Source organism: Malassezia sympodialis, genomic scaffold (assembly GCF_000349305.1).
Source record: "Malassezia sympodialis ATCC 42132 genomic scaffold, msy_sf_20, whole genome shotgun sequence".
In the NCBI taxonomy this organism is placed as follows: Eukaryota; Fungi; Basidiomycota; class Malasseziomycetes; order Malasseziales; family Malasseziaceae; genus Malassezia; species Malassezia sympodialis.
The window spans coordinates 11,885-34,756 of record NW_017387818.1 but is presented as its reverse complement, the minus strand read 5'-3'; the positions used below and the strand labels follow the sequence as shown (position 1 = coordinate 34,756).

The 22,872-nt window shown below is 63.7% G+C and overlaps 9 protein-coding genes across 9 annotated transcripts; 4 read left to right on the top strand and 5 right to left on the bottom strand.

Moving 5' to 3' along the window:
• Nucleotides 1-3: 3 nt before the first annotated feature.
• MSY001_3199 (uncharacterized protein) lies at nt 4-4,665 on the bottom strand (the record flags this gene model as incomplete). The annotated part of the gene is made up of 1 exon (XM_018885093.1): nt 4-4,665. The coding sequence occupies one exon, from the start codon at nt 4,663-4,665 to the stop codon at nt 4-6; it is 4,662 nt and encodes a 1,553-aa protein (XP_018741688.1).
• Nucleotides 4,666-4,766: 101 nt separating this feature from the next.
• Nucleotides 4,767-7,808, top strand: MSY001_3198 (uncharacterized protein; the record flags this gene model as incomplete). Its single annotated transcript, XM_018885092.1, has 1 exon — nt 4,767-7,808. One exon carries the CDS (start codon nt 4,767-4,769, stop codon nt 7,806-7,808), a length of 3,042 nt encoding a protein of 1,013 aa, XP_018741687.1.
• A 13-nt stretch (nt 7,809-7,821) lies between these two features.
• MSY001_3197 (uncharacterized protein) lies at nt 7,822-8,375 on the bottom strand (the record flags this gene model as incomplete). Its single annotated transcript, XM_018885091.1, has 2 exons — nt 7,822-8,287; nt 8,350-8,375. 2 exons carry the CDS (start codon nt 8,373-8,375, stop codon nt 7,822-7,824), a joined length of 492 nt encoding a protein of 163 aa, XP_018741686.1.
• Nucleotides 8,376-8,435: 60 nt separating this feature from the next.
• On the top strand, nt 8,436-9,974 carry ALG8 (Glucosyltransferase-like protein; the record flags this gene model as incomplete). Its single annotated transcript, XM_018885090.1, has 1 exon — nt 8,436-9,974. One exon carries the CDS (start codon nt 8,436-8,438, stop codon nt 9,972-9,974), a length of 1,539 nt encoding a protein of 512 aa, XP_018741685.1.
• Nucleotides 9,975-11,644, bottom strand: MSY001_3195 (uncharacterized protein; the record flags this gene model as incomplete). Its single annotated transcript, XM_018885089.1, has 2 exons — nt 9,975-11,227; nt 11,251-11,644. The coding sequence occupies 2 exons, from the start codon at nt 11,642-11,644 to the stop codon at nt 9,975-9,977; spliced, it is 1,647 nt and encodes a 548-aa protein (XP_018741684.1).
• A 41-nt stretch (nt 11,645-11,685) lies between these two features.
• On the bottom strand, nt 11,686-13,639 carry MSY001_3194 (uncharacterized protein; the record flags this gene model as incomplete). Its single annotated transcript, XM_018885088.1, has 3 exons — nt 11,686-11,955; nt 11,979-12,745; nt 12,775-13,639. 3 exons carry the CDS (start codon nt 13,637-13,639, stop codon nt 11,686-11,688), a joined length of 1,902 nt encoding a protein of 633 aa, XP_018741683.1.
• Nucleotides 13,640-13,736: 97 nt separating this feature from the next.
• On the top strand, nt 13,737-16,388 carry MSY001_3193 (uncharacterized protein; the record flags this gene model as incomplete). Its single annotated transcript, XM_018885087.1, has 4 exons — nt 13,737-13,765; nt 13,792-14,056; nt 14,081-14,237; nt 14,266-16,388. The coding sequence occupies 4 exons, from the start codon at nt 13,737-13,739 to the stop codon at nt 16,386-16,388; spliced, it is 2,574 nt and encodes an 857-aa protein (XP_018741682.1).
• A 26-nt stretch (nt 16,389-16,414) lies between these two features.
• Nucleotides 16,415-17,331, top strand: MSY001_3192 (uncharacterized protein; the record flags this gene model as incomplete). The annotated part of the gene is made up of 4 exons (XM_018885085.1): nt 16,415-16,652; nt 16,676-16,688; nt 16,721-17,257; nt 17,283-17,331. The coding sequence occupies 4 exons, from the start codon at nt 16,415-16,417 to the stop codon at nt 17,329-17,331; spliced, it is 837 nt and encodes a 278-aa protein (XP_018741681.1).
• A 40-nt stretch (nt 17,332-17,371) lies between these two features.
• MSY001_3191 (uncharacterized protein) lies at nt 17,372-22,524 on the bottom strand (the record flags this gene model as incomplete). The annotated part of the gene is made up of 2 exons (XM_018885084.1): nt 17,372-17,427; nt 17,457-22,524. The coding sequence occupies 2 exons, from the start codon at nt 22,522-22,524 to the stop codon at nt 17,372-17,374; spliced, it is 5,124 nt and encodes a 1,707-aa protein (XP_018741680.1).
• Between the last annotated feature and the right edge of the window lie 348 nt (nt 22,525-22,872).

The following is a 22,872-nucleotide window of genomic DNA, read 5'->3' as shown; positions in this document are numbered from 1 at the left end:
TGGTTATGAGCGGCGACGGTCGACGAGCCCCGACTCCTTGGCGAGTGCATAGAACAGCGACGACGTGCGGCCAAGGAGGTTCGCCGGCGTGTCAAACTCTGCGACCTCGCCCTGCGAGAGGACTAGCACACGGTCCGAGTCCATGATCGTGGCGAGGCGGTGCGCGATCGTAATCGACGTGCCCGAAAACTCCTGCCGCACAATCTGCTGGATCAGCGCGTCGGTCTCGAGGTCGATGCTGCTGGTTGCCTCGTCGAGGACGAGGATGCGAGACTGGCGCACGAGCGCACGCGCGATGCAGATCAGCTGGCGCTGGCCCGCGGAAAAGTTCGTGCCGCCCTCGGCGACCGGGCGCTCGAGGCCAAGCTCGTGGTCGTCGACGAGGTGGGCAAGGCGCGCCTGCTCCAGCGCGCGGTACAGCTCCGTATCGCTGTAGTGCACGAGCGGATCGAGGTTCTGTCGCAGCGTGCCGTGCCACAGCTGCGGGTCCTGCGGAATGATCGCCATCGCCTGGCGCAGCTCGTGCAGGCCGAGGGTCGAAATGTCCACGCCGTCGATCCAGATGCTGCCGGACTCGGCCTCGAGGATGCGGAAGAGCGCAAGCGTGAGCGACGACTTGCCCGCGCCCGTGCGGCCACACACACCGATGCGCTCGCCGGCGCGCGTCGCGAACGAGACGTTGCGCAGCACGAGATCCAGGCCCTCACGGTAGCGCGTCGAGTAATGGCGGAACTCGACCTCGCCGCGCGAGGGCCAGTCGGCCGCCGGCGCCGTCGCCTCGATTGTATAGGCGCGCTCCTGCGGCAGGCTCGCGTACGAGAGCACACGCTCCACACTCACAATGTTCTGCTCGACCTCGGACGCGGAGCGCACGGCCCAGTTGAGCGTCTGTGTCGTGCTGAGCGCCTGCGACAGCATCAGACCCAGCAGGCCTGCGCTCATGCGTCCGCCCGACACCACCATGACCACAGCCAGCGTGCTCGCCAGCAGGATGACCACACTGCCGAGGCACTCGATGCGCACCGCGAGCCACCGGTTGCACGTGACAGCAGGGAAGTAGCACATCTGGTTGCGGTCGACGCGCGCCTCGAAGGCGTCGGCGAAGGCGTGCGCCTGGCCAAATGCACGGATCGTCGAGAGACCGCCAAGCGCCTCCTGGAACCACGTGAAGACGGGCGACTTTGTCACGGCGTCCATGCGCTTCAGCTCGCGGCTCGACGCGAGATAGTAGCGCATCACCGCACGGTACGCCATCGCCAGCGGCACGACGGCCAGCAGGAACGCGGGGACCGAGTACGTCACCACACACACCACACCGAGCACCACGACGGACGAGCGCGTCATGCCCTGGATCACGCGCGGCAGCACCTCGTCGATGACACTGATGTCGCGGCTAAACAGGTTCAGCAGGCGCCCGGTCGGCGTGGTCTCGAACCACTGCAGCGGGTACCGCAGCAGCGAGAGAAACAGCCCGTCGTGGAAGCGTCGCGCACTGCTCAGTACGAGCCACACATAGAGGATCATCGGCGCCACACACACGCCGACGGACGTGAGCAGACCCATCGTCGCGTACAGCCCCAGGTAGTGCCGCGCGACGTGCGGGTCCTCGGAGGCGCCAGGCTGCGCATTGGCCGCGCTCCATTGCTTGAGCACCACGTCGCGCGCCACGGTAAACGCCTGGGTAATGATGTGCGCGACAAAGAACAGCACGACGCCGACCGCCGAGGCGCTGCGGATGTAGCGCTCATACACGTGCCACTGCACCGAGCCCGTCTCCTGCAGCTCCTTGGGCGCCTGCGACTCGCGCAGGTGCCGCAGTGTCTCGCGCTTCAGCTCCGTCTTGGCGAGGGCGCGGGGACGCGGCACATCGCCAGGCACCGCCTTCTCATGCGCAGCCTGTGCCTCCTGCTGCTCGTGCTCATGTGCCTCATCGTCGTCGCTGCGCAGACTCGTAATGACGCGGTACACATCGCCCTTCATCGCCATGACCTCTTCAAAGGTGCCCTGCTCCGGCAGGAGCGTGCCCTGGCGCAGCGTCACAATCTTGTCGCACTGCGGCAGGTACGACACCGCGTTCAGCGTGAGCACACGCGTCTTGTCGCGCAGCATGCCGCGGGGGCCCAGCACATGCTCCCACAGGTGCGCGCCGACATGCGCGTCGACGGCGGCGAGCGGGTCGTCCAGCAAGTATATGTCCGCGCCGGCATAGCACGCGCGCGCGAGCGCCACACGCGCGCGCTGGCCGCCACTCAGGCTCACGCCGCGCTCGCCAATCTCGGTCAGGTCGCCGTGCTCGAGAATCGCGAGGTCAGGACCGAGCGCACACGCCTCGAGACACCGCTGGTAGTGCGCCTCGTCGTACGCACGGCCAAACAGGATATTGTCGCGCACCGTCGCGCCCATGCACCAGCCGCCCTGCGAGAAGTATGCCACCTCGCCTTGCACCGTCACTCGGCCACCCAGGCGCACCATGTCACCCAGCACCGCCGAGAGAAGCGACGATTTGCCATCGCCGACGCGGCCTAGCAGCGCCACGAGCTCGCCGCGCCGGATCGTCAGGTCGAGGTCGCGCAGTGTCGGCGTCTCTGTCTCGTCGACGGACCACGTGAGCGTGGCTTGGCGGAAGCGGATCGCCTCGCCGTTCGGCGGCGGCACGCCCGCCTTGACGCGGCGCGCGCGGCCGTCGAGCTCCTCGGCATCGAAGAACGAGGCGAGGCGCTCGGCTGACACCTGCGTCTGCAGGAACATGGACACAATGCCCGCCAGCATCGACAGCGGGAAGTTGAGCAGCTGGTACAGCGAGAGCGCTGGGAACACAATGTCCGCCGTGAGGGGCTGCGTGCTGGTCGCCGAGAAGGTAATAAAGGTGCCGAGCGACACAAAGAACGGAATCGCCTGCCAGAAAAAGTTGAAGCCGGCGCTCGCCACGCCGATGTTGCGCAGGAGCGGCAGCTCCTCGTCGTTGCGCACTCTGAGCAGGCGGCGTGTGAAGGCCTCCTCCCAGGCAAAGAGCTTGATCGACTTGATGTTAAGCACGATCTCGTTCATCAGACCCGTGCGTCTGTCGCGCACCTTCATCTGCTGCGCGGACAGCTTGCGCAAGTAGTGCGCGAGCGCCGTGTTCAGCGGCACGCTGACGACCATGATCGCCACACCGACGAACGCTGACCAGCCGAGCAGGTTGTACAGCGACACGAAGGCGATCGTAATCTGGAACACGGCCGACCACAGGATGTGCGCGTACATGACAAAGTCGGGCAGGCGGTTCGCGTCGACGCTCATCAAGTTGACCACGTCGCCGGTGCGGCGCTCGCTGCGCGCCTGGTTCGACAGGCGCAGACTCTTGCGGAAAATCGCACTGACAATGCCGGCGCGCGCGCGCATGCCGGCCACGCTCACGAGCTGGAAGTACTGGTGCAGGCTCATCGTCTGGAGCATGGCCGTGACGAAGAGCAGGCCGACGAGCGCAAAGCCGCGCAGCGGCGTGCCGCGCGCCTCCAGCCCGTCCGCCGCCTCCCAGCGGCCGACGAAGGCAAGCAGCGCACGCAGCAGCTGCGGCTGCACAAACGCCAGCACATCCTGCGCGACCTTGAAGATGGCCGCGATGAGAAACGGGCGCCCGAATGAGCCCAGGAGTGTGCGCCAGAAGCGGCGGCGCCCCGAATCGCACAGCGGCTCGCCCTGCTCGAGCGAGGCTTGGGCGTTCGCGACCCAGCGCGCCTGGAACGCGTCGCTGAGCCGCTCCGCGTCCTCGCCATGCGGCAGCGCCCACATGTCGTCCTCGGTGAGGTACCGCTTCGCGCCGAGCGACATGAGCGGCTGCATCCAGTGGAAGACAAGGCGGCTAAATAGGTTCGCCGTCTCGATGGGCGACTCGCGCGGCTGCGCGTCGGGCTCCTCAAGGGTGGTATCCACGGCGCCCTCGTCGACGAGGAGCTCGTCGTCGTCCTCGGGGAGCGCAATCCCGTCCTCGACCTCGACGTTGCAGCACTCGAGGAACAGGGCAAAGAGCACAAAGAGCAAGCGCATACACAGCGGGATGACAGTGAGCAGCTGGATCGCCGAGCCAGGCGCCGCCAGCTGAAGAATAGTGCGCAGGCGGATCGGCCCCGTGAGCATATGGAGCGACCACAGCAGGATCGCGGCGTCAGAGCCGTGGCGCGCGCGCATGTGCATCGTGCGCTGCAGGAAAAAGGCCGCCACATAGGCCGCACACATGGCACCGCTCGCGAGGACCTGCACGCCGCCGGTGAGCGCGGCCGCGCTGCCGTCCACATGGCCGCGGAGGCCGATGAGCACGACAAACTCGACAAAGCCGAGCGCGGCAATGGCGCCCGCCATGCCGTCTTTTTCGTAGAGAAGATGCATGGAGCCCTCGGAGCGCGGTTTCCGCTCGCACCGAAGCCAGCCGGGCAGCGCTCCAAGCGCGGCCGCGCAGAAAGCCAGGGCGGGCAGGAACCACAGTACCAGCGCCTGGAAGCACGGCGTAAGGTCAAAATCGCGCGTGGGCGACATGGGCCCCCAGCCCTCGGCGCTGTCGCAGAGGAGCGAGCTCGCGCGCAGGCCCATGCCTACGGGATGCGCCACCGCATCATATACATGCACAGGCGTCTCGAACCAGAATGTGGCCCCAAAACCGGGGACCCATGCGCCGAGATCGGCCATGGCGCAGAAGCGGCGGCCGCGCACGCCGCGGGTGCCGGGCGACGGCCATGCACACGTGACTTTTTACGGCCCCCTCGCGGAGCGTCTCTCCTGTGCTCGTCATGCTTCTTCCGGGTGGCCGCGTTCACCTGCGCGGTGGCGCGCGTGCGATGCGCGGTGCGCGCGCGTGCCTGGCGACTCATGCTTCGTCGGCGCCACAAGGCGTGCACCCGTCGCGCATGCCGCGGTACGCCGAGCTGGTCGACCAGCTGCGCGCTGTGCGCCCGCTGCTGGGCGATCGCCCCCTGACGCTGGCTGAAAAGATCCTGTACACGCACCTGCTCGATCCGCAGGCCGACCTGGCTGGCGCCGGCAAGGACGCGAGCGCGATCCGCGGCTCGCGCTACCTGAAGCTCAAGATCGACCGCCTGGCCATGCAGGACGCCTCGGCGCAGATGGCGCTGCTGCAGTTCATGACGTGCGGGCTCGCCCAGGTGGCGGTGCCCGCCAGCGTGCACTGCGACCACCTGATCCAGGCGTACGAGGGCGCGGCCGTGGACCTGCAGCGCGCGGTCCACACGCAGCACGAGGTGTTCGCGTTCCTCGAGTCGGCGTGCCGCAAGTACGGGCTCGAGTTCTGGCGCCCGGGCAGCGGCATCATCCACCAGATTGTGCTGGAGAACTACGCGGCGCCGGGCCTGCTCATGCTCGGCACGGACTCGCACACGCCGAACGCCTCGGGTCTGGGGTGCCTCGCGATCGGCGTGGGCGGCGCGGACGCGGTCGATGCGATGACGGCGACACCCTGGGAGCTGCTCGCGCCCAAGGCGCTGGGTGTGCACCTGCACGGCAAGCTGTCGCCGTGGTGCTCGGCGAAGGACATCATCCTGCACCTGGCCGGCCGCCTCACGGTGCGTGGCGGCACGGGCTACGTGGTCGAGTACTTTGGCGAGGGCGTCGCGTCGCTGCCCGCGACGGGCCTGGCGACCATGTCGAACATGGGCGCCGAGATCGGCGCGACTACGAGTGCGTTCCCGTTCACGGCGGCGATGGGGCGCTACCTCGAGGCGACGGGCCGCGCGCCCGTTGCGCGGGCGGCTGCCCAGGCCGCGGACGCGGGCCTCCTGCGGGCGGACGCAGGGGCTGAGTACGACCAGGTGCTCGACATCGACCTGTCGACGCTGGAGCCGAGCCTGAACGGCCCCTTCACGCCGGACCTGCATGTGCCGCTCTCGCAGTTTGTGGCGCGTGCGCGCGGCGACGACGCGCCGCACCCGGTCGAGCTGAGCTCGGCGCTGATCGGGAGCTGCACGAACAGCAGCTACGCGGACATGCGCCGCTGTGCGGACCTCGCGCGCCAGGCGACGTCGCGTGGCCTGCGCGCGCAGGTGCCGTTCGACGTGACGCCCGGCTCGGAGCAGGTGCGTGCGACCATTGCGCGCGACGGGATCGAGGGCGAGCTGGTGCAGGCGGGCGCGCGCGTGCTGGCGAATGCGTGTGGCCCGTGCATTGGCCAGTGGAAGCGCCCCGAGAAGCAGGGCGAGACGAACGTGATCGTCACGTCCTTCAACCGCAACTTCCGCGGGCGCAACGACGGCAATCCCCACACGCTGCACTTCCTGGCCGCGCCGGAGATTGTGACGGCGCTGGCGTTCGCAGGCCGCCTCGACTTTAACCCGATGACCGACGCGCTGCGTGCGCCTGACGGCAGCGAGTTCCGCTTCGCGCCGCCGCCGTACGAGGAGCTGCCCGCGCGTGGCTTCACGCCGGGCGACGAGTCGTACCTGCCGGCGCCGATGCCGGCGCCGCAGCCGGACGTGCAGGTGGCCATTGACCCCGCGAGCGAGCGCCTGGAGACGCTGCAGCCGTTTGAGAGCCACTTTGCGCCGTCGGCGGTCGCACAGGGCCGCTACGAGCTGCCAGCGATGCGGTGCCTGCTGCGCGTCCGCGGCAAGTGCACGACGGACCACATCTCGGCGGCGGGCCCGTGGCTCAAGTACAAGGGACACCTGAGCAACATCGCCGAGAACACGCTCATGGGCGCGACGAACGACGAAACGGGCTCCGTGAACGACGCGCACGACTTTGTGCCGGGTACGGACGCGGCGCCTGCGCGCACGACGATTCCCGCCCTGGCGAAGCGCTGGAAGGAGCGTGCGCAGCCGTGGATGCTGGTCGCCGACCACAACTACGGCGAGGGCAGCGCGCGCGAGCACGCGGCGCTGCAGCTGCGCCTCTACGGCTGCGGCCTTGTGCTCGCTCGCAGCATGGCGCGCATCGCCGAGACGAACCTGCGCAAGCAGGGCGTGCTGACGCTGCTGTTCGAAAACGAGGACGACTACGCGAAGATCGGCGCGGGCGACATTGTCGAGACGGTGAACCTGAGCGAGCTCATGCGGCCGGGCGCCGACCTCTCGACGCAGGTGCGTGTGCGTGTGACCAAGCTCGGCGACCAGGGCGAGGTGCGCGCGCAGTTCGAGCTGCCGACGCGCCACTCGCTCAGTGCGACGCACCTTGCGTGGATCCGCGCGGGCTCGGCGCTCAACTGCATCCGCGCGAAGGTCGGCGCTGTGCCTGCACCGCGTGCGCCCAGCGGCGTACGCGCCTTCTCGACGTCCGCGGCGCGCCGCGCGGCGCCGCCGGCGAGCACGTCGGGCAACGACCCGCGGTACGAGACGCTCCGCTCGCTGCTGTTCCCCGCGCCGGGCGGCAAGAAGCAGGCGGGGCCACGCACGATCGAGGACGCCGTCGGGCAGGGCGCCGCGTCGCGTGAGGTGTACGAGACGGTGCAGCGCGCGTGGCAGCTGCATGAGCGGCGGCGCCGCGAGGCGTGGACCGCGTCGCTCGTGGCGAAGCGCGCGCGCCTGGACGAGGCGCTCGCGAGCCTCTACGAGGACGACCGTGCGCTGTGGAAGCAGGCCGTGCAGTATGCCGGCCCCACGAAGCGCCACGCGGACGAGCAGCAGCGCCTGCGCAACCTGGGCCTCGCGATGCGCGCCGAGGCCGCCGAGGGCGACGCGCCGGGCAGCCGCCTCCTGGCCAAGCGCCGCGCGCGCCTCATGGCGCGCACGCGTCTGGCGACGCTCTTCCCCCGCGAGCTGCGTGCGCCGACGCTCACGCCGCCCGCCCACGGCTGGCCGGCGTATGTGCCCGACGAGGAGTAGCTACATAGCCCGCCTACTGCTCATACTGGCGCACCTCCATGCCCTGGGGCGCCTGCACCGGCACCGTCTGGCGCCCGACCTCGGCCCAGTTGGTGCTGAGGGCCGTGCCGCCCGACTCCTGGAAGCTCTTCACCATCGCGCGCCGCGTGTCGGGGTCCGCATCCGCATACAGCTTCTGGAAGAACGCCTGCAGCTCGGCGTCGCCCGAGCCGGCCGGCGGCGCGTCCTCGTCGACGTCGAGGCGGTCCCACTTGGACGCGCGGCGCGGCGCGGCTTCCTGCGCCGCAGCACTCGCACTCCCTGCACTGCGCTTCGAGAGCGTCACCTCAACCTTCGCGGGCACGACGCGCACGTCGCGCACGTCGCTCACTGGCACCGGCAGCGGCACCGTGCACGTCGCGTCCGGCGTGCGCACAGCCAGCTCATCGCCGTGCAGCGCCACATGCACGCGCTCGGCCGCCTGGTTCTTTACATAGACACTCACAACGACCGACTCGGCCGTCTGGTAGCAGTCATGTCTGTGTGAGGCAGCGCGACGTACCGCGGAACGGGGGACGCCGTGGCCATCGAGGCACTCGAGGAACGCAGTGGAGGCCGTCGTCCGCCGTCTGCCGCTTGCGCCTCGGTATGGACGCGCCAGGCCGGACCGCTGTGGCGCTGGGCACGGCGCTCAAGGTGCTGCTGTGGCCCGCGTACCACTCGACCGACATGGAGGTGCACCGCAACTGGCTTGCGATCACGCACCAGCTCCCCCTGCGCGACTGGTACGTCGAGGCCACGTCGCCCTGGACGCTTGACTACCCGCCGTTCTTTGCGTACCTGTCGTGGGTCCTCTCGGTGCCGGCGGCCTGGGTCGATGCCAACATCGTGCGCATCGATGCGCTTGACTACGAGGCGTGGCCGTGCGTCGCGTACATGCGCGCGACGGTGCTTGCCACGGAGGGCGTGCTCGCCGTCGCGCTGGCGCTCCTCCTGCGCACGGCGCCGCACGACAGCGCCCTGCGCGTGTTGCTGGTCGGCGTGCTCCTGCATCCCGGCCTGCTGGTCGTGGACCACATCCACTTCCAGTACAATGGCTTCCTCTTCGGCGTCCTGTTCCTGGCCCTCTGGGCCGCCCGCGCGGGCCGCCCGGTGCTGGCCGCCCTGGCGTTCTCGTCGCTCCTCCAGCTCAAGCACCTGTTTGTGTGCATGGCGCCGGTGTGGACCGTGTACCTCCTGCGCAGCTACCTGCTGCCTGTGTGGCCCGCCAGCCCCGCGGCGTGGAGCGCCCTGCTCGACCGGACCGTCAAGCTCGGCACCGCCACGCTCGCGCCCTTTGCGCTGAGCATCGTGCCGTTCGTGCTCAGTGCCGTGGACGGCGACGTCGCGCCGTCTGCCGTCCTGCGCGCCATGTACGCGCGCCTCTTCCCCTTCGACCGCGGGCTCATGCATGCCTACTGGGCCCCCAACGTGTGGGCGCTCTATGCGGCCGCGGACCGCGTCCTGCTGCGTCTCCAGGGCCGCACGCTCGCGTCGGCGTCCCGCGGCCGCGTCGGCGACACTGTGTTTGGCGTACTGCCGGCCATTTCGCCGGGCGTGTGCTTCACTCTCGCGCTCGGCGCGGCGCTCGTGTACATGGTCCCGCTCTGGCGCAAGCCCAGCTTCCGCCACCTCGTCGTGGCTCTGACGCTGTGTGCGCTCACGTCGTTTGCCGTAGGCTGGCACGTCCACGAAAAGGCCGTCCTCCTCGCGGCCCTCCCCTTCAGCCTCGTCGCGGGCCACTCGTATGCGTACTGGCGCACCTTCCAGCTCCTCTCGGCGACGGCCATCGTGACGCTCTTTCCCCTTTTGTATACGCACCTGGAGACGCCCGTCAAGCTGCTGTACGCGTACCTCTGGTACACCGTCCTCGTGCGCCTCCTCGGCCGCCGTATCTTGCGGCCGATGCCCTCGAACCTTGGCGAGATGGTCCACTGGCTCGAGTCGCAGTACCTGCGTGGCCTCGCCGTGCTGGCGCTCGCTACCAATGTGGTGTGGCCCTTGCTCGCGGCTCTGCAGCCACACTGGTCGCCCCCGTCCATGGCGTTCCTCCCGCTGCTGCTGACCAGCGTGTACGGTGCACTGGGGGTCGTCTATGTGTGGGTGCGCCTGTCCGTCCTGTACCTAGCGGACATGGACTCTACATAGCTACCAGCCGCCCCACTCGTCATCGCGCCGTCCTAGCAGCGTCGCCGCCGGCGTGGACGGGCGCTGCGCCCGGCCCACGTCCACAATTTGCACCACACCCGTGTCGGCCCGCGCAGCTGGTGGCGGGGACGGCGCACGAGGGGCCGGCCCCGGCGTCTTCGCAGGCTCGGCGACAGGCGCATCCATATCTAGCTCGACTGCCTTGCTGCTCTTCTTCCGCCGCGTTTTCTTCGTCTTGGGGGGAGCAGGCGCCGCCGGCGCAGGCGGCTCAGGGCTCTCTGGCGCCTCGGCCTCGCGCGGCGCCGCAGCGCGCCGCTTCGGCCCCCGCCCACTGCGCTTGCGCGGCTTTTTGGGCTCAGCCACGCCGTGCACCTCAGCAGGCGGTGCGTCAGTTTTCCGCCGCTTGGATGGTGTCGGCGCGGACGCCGCTGGGCCCTTGTCTTGGGGCACAAAGAAGGCGTCACGGGACGCAGGCGCCGCTGACTCGTCGCGCGTCCGCTTCGCATGCGCGGGCGGCGCCTTGGCACGCTTCGACGCAGTCATGGCTGGAGCGGCCACCTCGCGCGGGCGAGACGCACGGGGCATCGGAGCGGGCTCGTCGTCTTCCTTGGATGCACGCACCACGTCTGCAGCTGGTGCATCGTCCGTGTCTGGCGCAGCCTGCGTGCCCTTTTTCGGGAATAGACGCACATGGTCGAGGATGCGAAGGGCCGGCAGCGCGGCGCACAGTTTTCCGCGGTACTCGGCGTCATCAGCGATGCCATTACCTTTGGCCACAAGGTTCGCGAGGCCGTGCCGCTCGGTCTGCTGCGGCATGGTCACAAGTGGCTCCACGGCCTCCCACGCATCGAGCCCGCAGTCGCTTACATCTAGGAGCACGAGCCCAGGCGCCCCGCCATCGACGCCACGCCCCCACGAGGACAAGTGTGCGGGTAGCACACGCAGCGATGAGTTGCCGCCGAGACGCACTTCGCGCAGGTTCGAGCACACGCTCCAGTCCGGGAGGCCGCCGCCTTCGAGGCGGTTGTGGCCCAGGCTCAGCTTCTTTAGGCTCGGAAGGGAGCTGGGCAGTGTGGCAGGCAGCTGCGTCAGCTCGTTGTTGGATAGCACAAGTGTATTAAGTTCGGGCAGGTGGGGAAATGCAGCGGGGAGGGCGGCGATATGGTTGTGCGACAGGACGAGGGCCTTGAGGCCGCGCAGCGCGCTGATCGCAGGGGGGAGGACCTTGAGCGCACAATGCGACACATTCAGCACTGCGTGAGTCAAGCCAGCGTACCGTTCAGAGCCTCCATCAGCTCGAGGCCATCCAAGTCATCGTCGCGGCTGCCTAGCGCCGCGTTACTTGCGACGTTGAGCCATGTCAAGCGCTGAGAGAGAGGCAAGGCGCCATCCCGGGCCCGCTTCTTGCTCAAACGCTCAGCCTTGGCAAGCCAGTGAAGGTCGTTTAATCCTGACGGTGCATCGTCCGACGCCTGCATATCCGACACGTCCAAGCGCCGCAGCTGCATGAAGCGTGCGAGCGTCTGGGCCACCGCCGCAGGCGGCGGAAGCGCATGCCCGGCGAGGGACAAGGAAGTGCGTGCTAGCACATCGGACACGTCGTCCGAGGGCTCCGGCCCCTGTGGTGCCTGCTCGTTGGGGGGCCGCCGCGCCTCTGTGCTTCGACCCATGGCAAGAGACAGCCGCCGAAAATTCGAGGCCTCCACTATGGCTACCACTCGAGCGAGGACGCTACGGCTGGCTCGTCCTTGGCCACAGGCACGCGGCCCTCCCCGCGGTCCACGGTGCCGTCGACATAGTACACTGGCACACGCTTGCTCAACGTCTTCTGGTCGACCTTTTTGTAGGACGGACAGAGGCGAGCGCGGCCAATCGCGCAGAGGCTTTCATGAGTAGAGGACACGTACTCGCAGCGCGGGCTCACCGGCAGGCAGATCACCTGGCCAAACCCAACCATGAGCTTATTGATTTCCGTATGGTACTTTGGTTAGTCGTGCAGCGTACCTGCTTGGGAAGCCAGCTCTGCAGCGCCAGGCGCGTCTGCTCGGGTGTCGTCGTCTTGCACCAGCGCAGGCGGTTCGAAATGCGGTGGACATGCGTATCCACGCCGATGCCCACATTGAGGCCCATGCTTTGCATCTGCAAGAAGGCCATCTTGGGGCCGACGCCAGGAATCTCGCACAGCTCATCGACGGTGCGCGGCACATCGCCCTCCCACCGCTCCTGCAGCATGTGCGTCATTTTGCGCAGGTACTCTGTCTTTCTCCGGTAAAAGCTTACTTTGCCAATGCACTCCATGATTAGATCGTCGGGCGCATTTTGCATGGATGCCAGCGTGAGCCCGTCGTCCAGCTTGGTCTGCAGCTGGTGCACCGCGTTGGCTGTCACAGGATCTTTCGTTTGCGAGCTGAGCATCAGACTCACGAGCGTCGTAAATCGCAGCCGTTTCGCCTTCTCATCTTCGCTTTCTTCCATACCGTCCTTGCGCCGCCGTCCACGGTCGGCGCGCCGCTCTTCCTGGCCATTCTCCTCACAGCCCATCGTATCCACAGGGGTGATAATCTCCTTGCGCTGGTACGCCAGCAGCTCGTATACGCGCTCCCAGTTCTTAGGCACCTTGATCTTGCGTGCCTCCTCATCGCTCAGATCCATCTTGATTTTCTTGCTCGGCGACGCCCTGGGCGAGGGCGGCCTCACTCGATCCAGCGGCGCCTCCTCCGACTTGACAGAGGTGTGCATCTGTCTTGCTTCGTGGCGGACCGATCTCCGAGCTAGCTGCGTCAGCTACTCGTCTACGTACTGCTCCGGGGCGCTAGGCGGTCCAGATACGCCTTCCAGCCAGCATCGCGGTAGCGCTGCGCCTGCGCGGTCACCTCCGACATGGCCTGCTCGCGGTCCATGTCCGGCTTGAGAAGGGCGCCATAGATGCCACGGCCTACAATCATGACATCACAGCCGCTGTCCTGAATCACTTCCTTCGGGGTGCGGTATTGCTGGCCCTTGCCGTCGCCCTTCACGTCCAGTCCGACGCCGGGTGTGAGAATGAGCAGGTCCTTCTGCCGCTGGGCCTCGGTCATGCCCTCTGGCATATGGCTCGGGTCCTCGTGCACGCGGTGCATCGCAATAAAGCCCATCACAAAGTCTGATGCGTCTTCCATCGCCGCCTTCACGTTGGCCGTGGTATATGCCCCGGTCGTGAGGCTACCCTTCGTGCTCATCTCGGCCAGCAGGAGGAGGCCGCGCTGCAGAGGCAGACCTACAGAGGCAAGGCCATCAATGATACCCGGGCCGGGCACAAGGTGCGCATTGGTGATGTGCGACCAGCGTGCGATTTTGTGCACGCCGGCCCCGTACTGCAGACTCACTGTGTTTCCGATGTCGGCGAATTTGCGGTCCTCGAAAATGAGAAAGTTGTGTTTCACACTGAGCTCGGACAGTTGCTCAATGAGATCCCAGTCAAAGTCCTCGATAATGTCAATGTGCGTCTTAACCAGCGATACGTAGGGGCCCACAGCATGCACGATAGCCAGCAGGTCCTCTTTGCGAGTCACGTCCACACTAACGCAGAGATTCGACTGCTTCCGAACAATTGTATCGAGCAGTCCCTTGGCACACGCGTTCGGGTGTCGTGCCGCGCGCGCCTCGTACGTGAGCGAAGCGGACATGAAGAGCGGAGGGCCGCCGCTGCCGTGAGACGAAGTCTGCTTATGTAACAAGTGTCGCGGCGTGTACCTCGCTCCAACACCGCCGCTGCTGCAGCTCATGTCGGCGAATGTGAAGGTAGTGGCTCGGTATGTGTGGCTGGACTCATCCACAGGTTTCGACCAGTGAGCTCTCATACCGAAACTGTAAATAAGGGCGACGATGCAATCGTCGTGTCACACGATGATGAGGCGTCTGTGCGCGTCACATACGGCACCGGCTCCCATTTCGTGTTCGACCGTGTATTCCCTATGCACACGCCTCAGGTCGACATTTTCGAGTATAGCATCAAGAATACCGTCGAAGATGTGCTACAGGGCTACAATGGTACTATCTTTGCGTACGGCCAGACTGGCTCCGGCAAGACCTACACCATGATGGTACGCGCAAGCCGCTGACGCCAGGGCCCCGATATCCAGGATGAGCACAGTCGCGGCATTATCCCGCGACTTACCGACCAGATATTCCAGTCTATCTATGCGAGTCCACCGATGATCGAATATGTCGTCAAGGTCTCGTTTATGGAGATATACATGGAAAAGATCCGAGATTTGCTGGCGCGTGTGTACACTAGCATCACTAACGAAAGTGGATCGCGACAATTTGCCAATCCAGGAAGACCGGACGAAGGGTGTGCATGTAAAGGGGCTCTCTGAATACTACATGAGCAGCCCTGACGAGGTGTACGAGATGATTCGACAGGGGACGGCTGCGCGCGCCGTATCTGCGACCAAAATGAACACAGAGTCGTCTCGCTCTCACAGCATATTCACGGTCACCGTTCAGCAACGGCACACGGAGACCGGGGCCAGCAAGAGTGGCACCTTGTACCTGGTCGACTTGGCAGGTTCTGAGAAGGTGGGCAAGACCGGCGCCAGTGGGCAGACACTCGAAGAGGCCAAGAAGATTAATAAGAGCCTGAGCACACTCGGCATGGTCATCAATGCTCTTACGGATGGCAAGTCATCGCACGTGCCCTACCGTGACTCCAAGCTGACACGCATTCTGCAGGAGTCCCTGGGCGGCAATTCCCGGACCACGCTGATTGTCAATTGCTCACCTGCTGCGTATAATGCTGAGGAAACGCTCTCGACACTTCGATTCGGCATGCGAGCCAAATCGATCAAGAACAATGCGCGTATCAACGTGGAGCTTTCTCCAGCGGAACTTCGGGAGCAGCTGAAGAAAGCGTCGGTACAGAGTCAAGGGCTCAGGCGCCATGCTGACCGGCTAGAGCAGGAAGTGACGGAATGGCGTGCGGGACGCGCAGTGCCAGAGGATACGTGGACGCCACTGCTTATGGACGGGCATACTATTGCGTCCATGAATGCCAAAATACCCGCGAATACAGATACCAACAGCCAAGCCGAGAGCGTTTCAGCCCCCATGCCGACGAAGAACGAGCTAGAACGTGAGCAGGAGCTGGAACAGCGAACGCGACTGCTTGAATCCCAGCTTAGTGAGGCGCGCATCAAGCTGGATCAGGTCTCTTTCCATAACAAGGACCTTTCTGACCAAGTGTCAATGCTGGAAAAAAAGGTGGCTACCACCGAAGCGGCTGCTGCTGCTGCTGCCAGTGCTGCCGGCAAGTCGACGCGGGAAGAGCGCGTGAAAACAATGTTACAGTCAATGGGAGAAATGTCTGTGCCAGTTGACGCCGTACTTGAGCTCGTCGAGCGTCTCCGAGTTGCTTGCCGTGCTGGTGGCCCTATACCATTGTCACTCAAAGAGCTGCAGTCTCTGGAAAACGCATTGATGCACTCTCAAGTGGCCCTATCCGAGCAGATTCAGCACGGCCGGATTCTTGCCCAGGAGAATGCGCTGCTGCAGAACCAGAAGTCAGTATTGAGTGATCGAAACGCCGCGTTGCAGCAACGCTATGACCTAATCACCAACCAAATCGGCGCCTTGGAGCATGGCCTCCGTGTCGGTGATGAAAATGCAATGCAGTTGGCCGAGCTGCGTGACATGTTGGAGGAGCATACGTCCGCGCAGAAGCTCAGCACGAGTTCTGAGGCAACACACTTGGAGCAGCTGCTGGCGATCCGCAGCGAGGAGACGGCCGGCTTGACCAGGTCCCTGGATGATCTGCGCGCTAGTCACGAGGAACAACGCAGAGCCATGGAGCTGCTTAGTACCTCGCTAACTCAGGGCGAATCGGCGGGCCCTGATCCGGCCGTGGTCCAAAGACTGGTGGATGCGTCATGGCAAATGGAGCGGGCACGCGAACTTGTGACACTGCGCTTGCGCGAGTACGAGCGGTTGAAGGAGCAGCTCATGCATGGCCTCAAGGAGCGCAGTGAGCGGATTGTGGATATGGAAATGGAGCTGGAGCAGACGCAGGACCACTACCGTCTCCTCATCCAAAGTCTCAATCTAAAGACTCAGCAGCAAAAAATGTCTCTTCTCGAACGGCGTCTCGAGCAGCTTACAGTCGTGCAGCAGCGTTTGATCGAGCAGAACACGACGCTGAAGCGGGATGTGGCGCTGGCGGAAAAACGGCTCGCCGCGCGGACCGAGCGTATTGAGGAGCTCGAGGCAAACCTTGAAAATTTAGAGCCTGCTTGGCCGAACGGGTCCGATGTACATGCGCGCATAGCTAAGCCGCTCCGAGGTGGTGGGCGGGGGAAGCTGGGCACACCCAGCCAGGCAGAGGCGCACGGCCGCGCTTCCCCCACCAAGCCGAGCCGGTGGTTTTTTGCGGCGAAGTAACTCCACATAGATAGCTCGCACCTACCATGACGGACGCGATAAACTTTCATGACGCGAGCATTGACGAGATCCTCTCGTTGGACCGAATCCGTGCGACACTACAGCGGATGGAAGAGACAATTGTGTTCCGACTCATAGAGCGTACACAGTACGCCCACAACCCTCTCGTGTACCAAGAAGGCGCCTTTGCGGAGCTGCGCGACAAGGAAGGGTGGAGTGGCTCCTGGCTTACCTGGGTGATCAAGGAGACGGAAAGCTCGTATGGTACGTCAGTTACGCTCACGTAGCGAAATTGGGACGGTGGCTTGCGTATGTATTCAAAGCTGACCTAGTCCGGATGAACACCCCTTTACGCCGATGGACCAGCTGCCCCCTCCGCTGCTCACTCCCCAGGACTATCCGAGTATATTGCATCCACACCATGTAAATGTATCGCATGAAATTCTAGACTTTTACACGAGCGACGTGGTGCCTGTGATCACGAATCGTATGCACCGGTCCACGGACGACCGCCAGTATGGCTCTGCTGCGGTGTGCGACACAGAGGCGCTCAGTGCTATTTCGCGGCGCATCTACTTCGGCATGTTTGTGAGTGAATCCAAGTTCCGCGCGGACCCTGGCGCTTTTATCCCCCACATCCAATCGCGCAATACTGAGGCCTTAGCTGGCCTGATCACCAAGCCAGCCGTGGAGCAAGTGCTGCTCCAGCGTGTGGGTCAGAAGGCGGAGGTGTATGGCCAGAACCTTGACCCTGTGACACACGGAAATGCGAATCTACGGAAAATCCAGTCGCAGGACATTGTGCGTCTGTACCAAGAATACATTATTCCCCTGACGAAGAAGGTGGAAGTCGACTATTTGCTCGAGCGGTACGTACAGTGCACCTCATATAAGGCTCGATGGTCTGTCACAGGAAGACATTAAGCAACTTGTGCACTCATAGAATCGAGCGGCATAGCGGACACGTCGATGCACCGCTAGTGCTAACCCACTTGTACAGGCAGCTTCCATGGAACTTGTGCTTGCATGTTTTGCATGGCTTGTTGGGCAGTGTCTCGTCCGTCGGACTAATGATCGAGTAGCAAATCGCACACTCGGCGCCTTCATAGCCCTGGAACTTGGCCTCAGCATTCTTCTTAAAGAGGCTCAGCGCGTCGAAAATAAGCCCATTCTTACCGCTAAGCAGCTGCTGCACAGCGAGGAGCCATGCGCGCCACTGTGCTTCACTCACTCCCACGCGCTTGATATCGCGGATCTCGACACCGTGTAATGGATAGTCAGGTGGAAGACGCACACCGATTTCCATAGGATGCTCGTCAACAGTGTACGTCGCGACCACTTCATTCGACGATAAAACCTTCACAGTCATGGCCTCGTCCTGCAGTTGCGCTAGCGCACTAGGCTGGCGCAGGTGGCGGAGCTCGCGCTCGGCCAACAGGGGCGTGCAATATTTGACAGTAAAGTGGCTCACAAACATCGACAGCTGGCGGTCGCGAATACCGAGCCACCAGTCGCGAACCTGCGTAGGCAGATGTACCAGCGTCCGGACATACACGTGGGCAGCGAGTACCTGCAGGCTGCGCGGCTGCGCTGGGTCGAGCTGATCCACATGTATCTCTTCCATGGACCAGCGCGACCCATCCAGTGTAGGAATCACCCGGGGAGCACCGCCGATCAGTGCAAAAAGACTGGGCAACAAGACATTGCTGGTGAGCTCATGCTGCTTCAGCGTGCTGGCAAACAGCGAGCGCAGTGCCAGTGACGCTTCCACAAAGTGATCCAAAAGCGCCAGCCATTGTAGCAGAAAGGCAAAAACACGCGATTGGCGCTCCCGCGCATCATCCTGCCAGATGGCCAGCGTCAGAGGCGCTGTGGCACGCAGACGATCGAGCAAGGCAGGATCCAGCTCAGGTGCCGCGGATGCCGAGCTTAAAGATCCCATCGACAACTCGACCACCTGCTCTCGCACGCGCTCCTGCGTAGCTCCGCTGTAGAGGCGTAGCGCTACGACCTGCAAGGGCGTGTAGAGGGAGGGTGTACTCACAAACTTGATCAAGTCCTGCTGATCGTCGGGCGATGAAAAGGCCGTGGCTGGCACATGCGATTCCACCAGGCGTATGAGCATATCCACCCCCTCGGACGTGATGGGGCCCAAAGGCAGGCGGCGCTCCACGGCAATTTGGCACAGGTCCAAAAACAAGGCACTGAGCAAGCCGTGGATTGTCTCAGCCTGAGTCCGCAGAACCTGGCTCACTAGCTCATTCGACTGCAATCCGTACAGTGTATCGATCAGATGCAGGCTTTGGCTCAGCGCAGGCCAGTGGCGGATGCCTGTCAAGTCCAACGTCTCCAAGCTTTCATGGGCAAGCACCAGCATGCCCTCGAGGTGTCGGCCAGGCACACTCTGCAAGACAGGCGCAAGTTCCGCGAGCACAGCAGCTGAGAGAGCTAGTACATCTTGTGGGTATTCCTCCTCGCTCTCGACCCATCGCTGCAGCACCTGGGCCAGTTGAACGGCCCTGTGTGTGGGAAGCAATGCCTTCCCGGCCTCAGCAGGAGCCGTGGCACACATAAGCGCTTGCAGCAGCGGCGCGCCGTCTGTGTGGGCCCGCGCGGCAGGGACTCCAGTAAGTGTCGCAGCCAAGTCATTGCGCCAACGGTCGTGTGCGGGCGAATCAAAGGCACGCAAAGTCGTAGCGGCCAAAACAGCCCGCGCTAGAGGCAGTGAGGGCTGTCGCAGGTTCATCCCCGCGCGGACCCAGCGCTCCGCGTCCATTTGAGTGGCTGAGCTCATGGACAGTACACCTGCAAGGAGACGTGCAAACAGACGTGCATACATGACCGACTGTGTCTCTTTCGCTTGCAGCCATAAAGCTTGGAACATGTGCAACAACGGATCGCCCGACTCAGTGCGGCCCATAGCGACTGCCGCCGAGTTATGCCATCCATCACGCAGGTCCGCTGTGACAGTGGACAAGAGGCGAGTCACGGCGTGCACATAGCGCACCAACTGCTGCTGCGCCGTGGTGACCCATGCCGCAGGGGGAGTACCGCAAAGTGCGAGGCCCATTGCCTCATCGCCCGTTAACAGTGCATCTTCCAACACGAGCGCCGTGAGCACAATGGGTGGAAGCAGAGCCGTTGGCTGCACAGCCTGATCTGCCTGCATCGCCATGCCCATTTCCACGACTCGCGCCAGGCGTGCAAGGCTCTCTGTGGACGCAGGCGACCCGTCCGCAACAATGGGCACAACAGGATCCGTAAGGGCAAGGAGAGGACTGGGCACCGACAGAGCGACGCCATGCATAGCGTCCTGAAGATCCGAGGCAGTCGGGCATATTTGGCGCCCGTATGCATCAGGCAGAGCGCGAGCCGCTGCACTTAAACGCGCCAGAGGCACATTGCTGCCCTCTAAAGCCGCTCCCAGAGCTTCGACGGCCTGCTCGTACAACGCTGTGGCACGCGGCCCGGCATGAGCCGTTAGCTGCGCCCAGAGCGAGCGGGGCGCGCCTGCATCCTCGGTCTCTGCGAGAAAGGCGGCATGGAACAGAGCCGACGCAAGAGGCGCAAGGGCTGGGTCTTCAACAAAGCGCCGAGATCGCGCTGAGTCCCGTTGCACCCAAGTGGCGAGCGTGTCCCAAGCCTCGAGTTGCTTTGCAGGCTGATCTTGCGCCGCTTGGACAAGCGCTTGCAAAAGGAGTGTCTCCATCGAAGCAGTCGTGAGCGCATGGGGCGCCTCGAGCAGACTGTGCCAAGCGTAAGGGTCTTGGGCCACAGACTGCGCAATGTTCTCGTGCCACGCCTGCACCGTCTCGGGTGGGGGCGGCTCTGAGGTCGCAGAAGCAACGCCCGCCAGCAATGGGAGGGCCATCGTCGGAGCTTGGGCAGCAGTGCGGAAGAGCACATGCCATGTAGGACCGACCTGGTTGCCCAGTGCCATGTACGCCAGGTAGAAGGCCTGTGCATCAGAGATGTTCACATCCGTGCCGAGGTGGCTCGGAATAACATCTGAGGCAAGCACCTCCATGCGCTCAGTTAGACCCATAGCCTCTAGGTGCTCACGGAGAGGAGCGGAGAGCAGCTTCGTGATCAGCGATAGGCGAGACGGCACAAACGGATCGAGAAGTCGCTCGACCAGGGTGTGTGTCATGCGTACCAACGCATCCTGCAGCTCGGCGGTGGCGCCCTTGGCACTCTCTGCAATCATGGCCATGACCACTTCGCCATCCGCGTCAAGATCCATTTGTGCCACAAAGGTCTCTAGTAAAGCCGCCAGAGAACGGAGCACCCAAATGCCATGCGCATGAACGTCCATTCTTGGCATAAACTTGCCGACTTCTTGCGCCATGAGCATACGAATCCGTGATGGAATAGCGCGAATCGGCGTCTCCGATGTATCACGAGGTGGCGAGGCAATCCATGTGGTCCATAGGACCTCGAGCTCCGACGTGAGCACGTCACTGATCTCCTGGGTGGTGTGTTCGTCGGCATCATCACGGCGGATGATCTGCCGTACAAAGTATTCCAAGCACTCGCACACAGTAGACGTGTAGATACGCCATGTTCGTGGATCGCTAACACCCAGGACAAGCTGATCAGCGATGTTAAGTAGGAGCCCCGTCCAAGTCCGCATCGAGGTAGGGTTGCGTGGGAGAGCCGACTCTGGTATGGTGGACAAGAACACCAGCACAGCAGGGAAACAGATCGTCGGGGCCCTAGGCGCAGAGTACTGGATCCATTGCATAAAACCGGGTAAGCCCAATGGCTTTTCAGCAGACGGATCCGCCTCGCTATCCTCGTCGTTCTCGACGCTGTCGGTATCGTCGTCAGAGTCAGAATCCGAGTTAGCTGAGGAAGCTTGGAGGAGCCATGCATCAGGGCGTCGCTTGAGTAGCGGAAGGAACGTTCCCAGCATACTAGCAATGACACCCTCTAACCTTTCTGACCAGGCACTGGGGAAGGCGGCCCCTGCAATCATATCGAGATTCTGATCCAGGAGGGAGGCGTGCGTGCGGTCCAAATAGCCGAGCCACGCCCAAGCGCGCTGCCGGGCCACAGGCGAGCCACTTCCCAGCACAGTTTGGCCCTCGTCTGCGGCCTCCTTGGGCATAAGTGCTGTCCACAGCTGCGGCGAAGCAACGAGGGACTCCAGGTCCTCAGCCGTGATGGACGGTGAGGACTCGGCCATCCACTGCAACAGACCCAGAGCGCCCGCAACGAGACGGCCATTCATCTCCTCGGCATTTTCGTCCACGTTTGTATCGTCGCGGCTCTTTGCGTCAAACTCGGCGCCCTCCTTGGAAGCAGGTGTAATTTGCAGAGAGGGCGTCAGCTGGGCCAACGATGCCACAGGCATGTCCGAGCACAAGATCGGGTTCAAGTGCTCTAGCAGCACGGAGACGTAGTCGTCAAGGACAATATGGCACGAGTCCGAGTCCGTGGGTGCCAGCCTTACACTTTCTTTCCACAGCTGTGACCCCAGTCGTGCGACTGAGCGGCTGGTATCGAATGACATGACGCCCCAGTAGCCAAGGATAGGCTCCATGTACATAGGCGATAGAAGCTCCTCCCGGATGCAAGTAGCATTCTCATACGGTACGGGAAAGTGAAGCAGTTCGGAATGCACTTGTAGGGTGAGCTGACGCAGCCGTTGCGAGGGCGAGAGAGCAAGGCGGGGGAATAGAAAGACCCAACACGGAAGCATGAGAACCAGAGCATCGTTCCTCTCTCCCAGTGAGATAGGCTGTGCTGCAGCGTCATCGCCGGACGATGGCGCCCCCTGGATCCAGGCCAAGAGACTCTCAAGCGTGCGCACACGAGTCACAATGTCCTTCTTTAGAGCTTTGCGGAGAAGTACGACCAAGTCCGCGGGAAGGAGACTTGCCAATCCCATTGAATCCAGTGGGTATGGCGGCGGCTGCGGTGGCTTGGGCGGTGGCTTATACGCCTTCTTCTTCGCAAGTTGCTTGCGCTCCTTCTTCGAGAGCTTCTTGCCGCTCGAGTTGGTGGGCGCTTGTGTGGCAGACCGGGGCTGAGCACCATCCGCAGATTCTCCGCGCTTGGCTGCAGCCGCCGCCGCGTGCTTCTTCCGGGTGCCGGCGGTGGCGGACGACTTTCCGCTCTTGCCTCTCCCCATCGGAGTCGAAGGGAGCCTAAATGCAGCCACCGTGCTCGAGCGCCCATTGCTGACTAATTCGGAAGACCCTTGTCCTGGGCCTGGCACGCACGGTGCAAGGTGCGACCGCTGAGCAGAGATGGCGGGGCCCAACATGGAAGTGTTCCGTTTCGGACTGTGTGTGCATATATGCTCACAGTAGATATCTGCTTTTCCCTCTCGGATTTATGCTCTACTTTGGCGACCCTTCGTTCTATGAGAAGCATGTGCTTCCGGTACGTGCACGCGCCTGACGCAGCTTCGCGACCGCTTTACGCCCCCAGAGACAGGCTTTGTATGTAATCAATCAATACTGACACATCAGCGCCA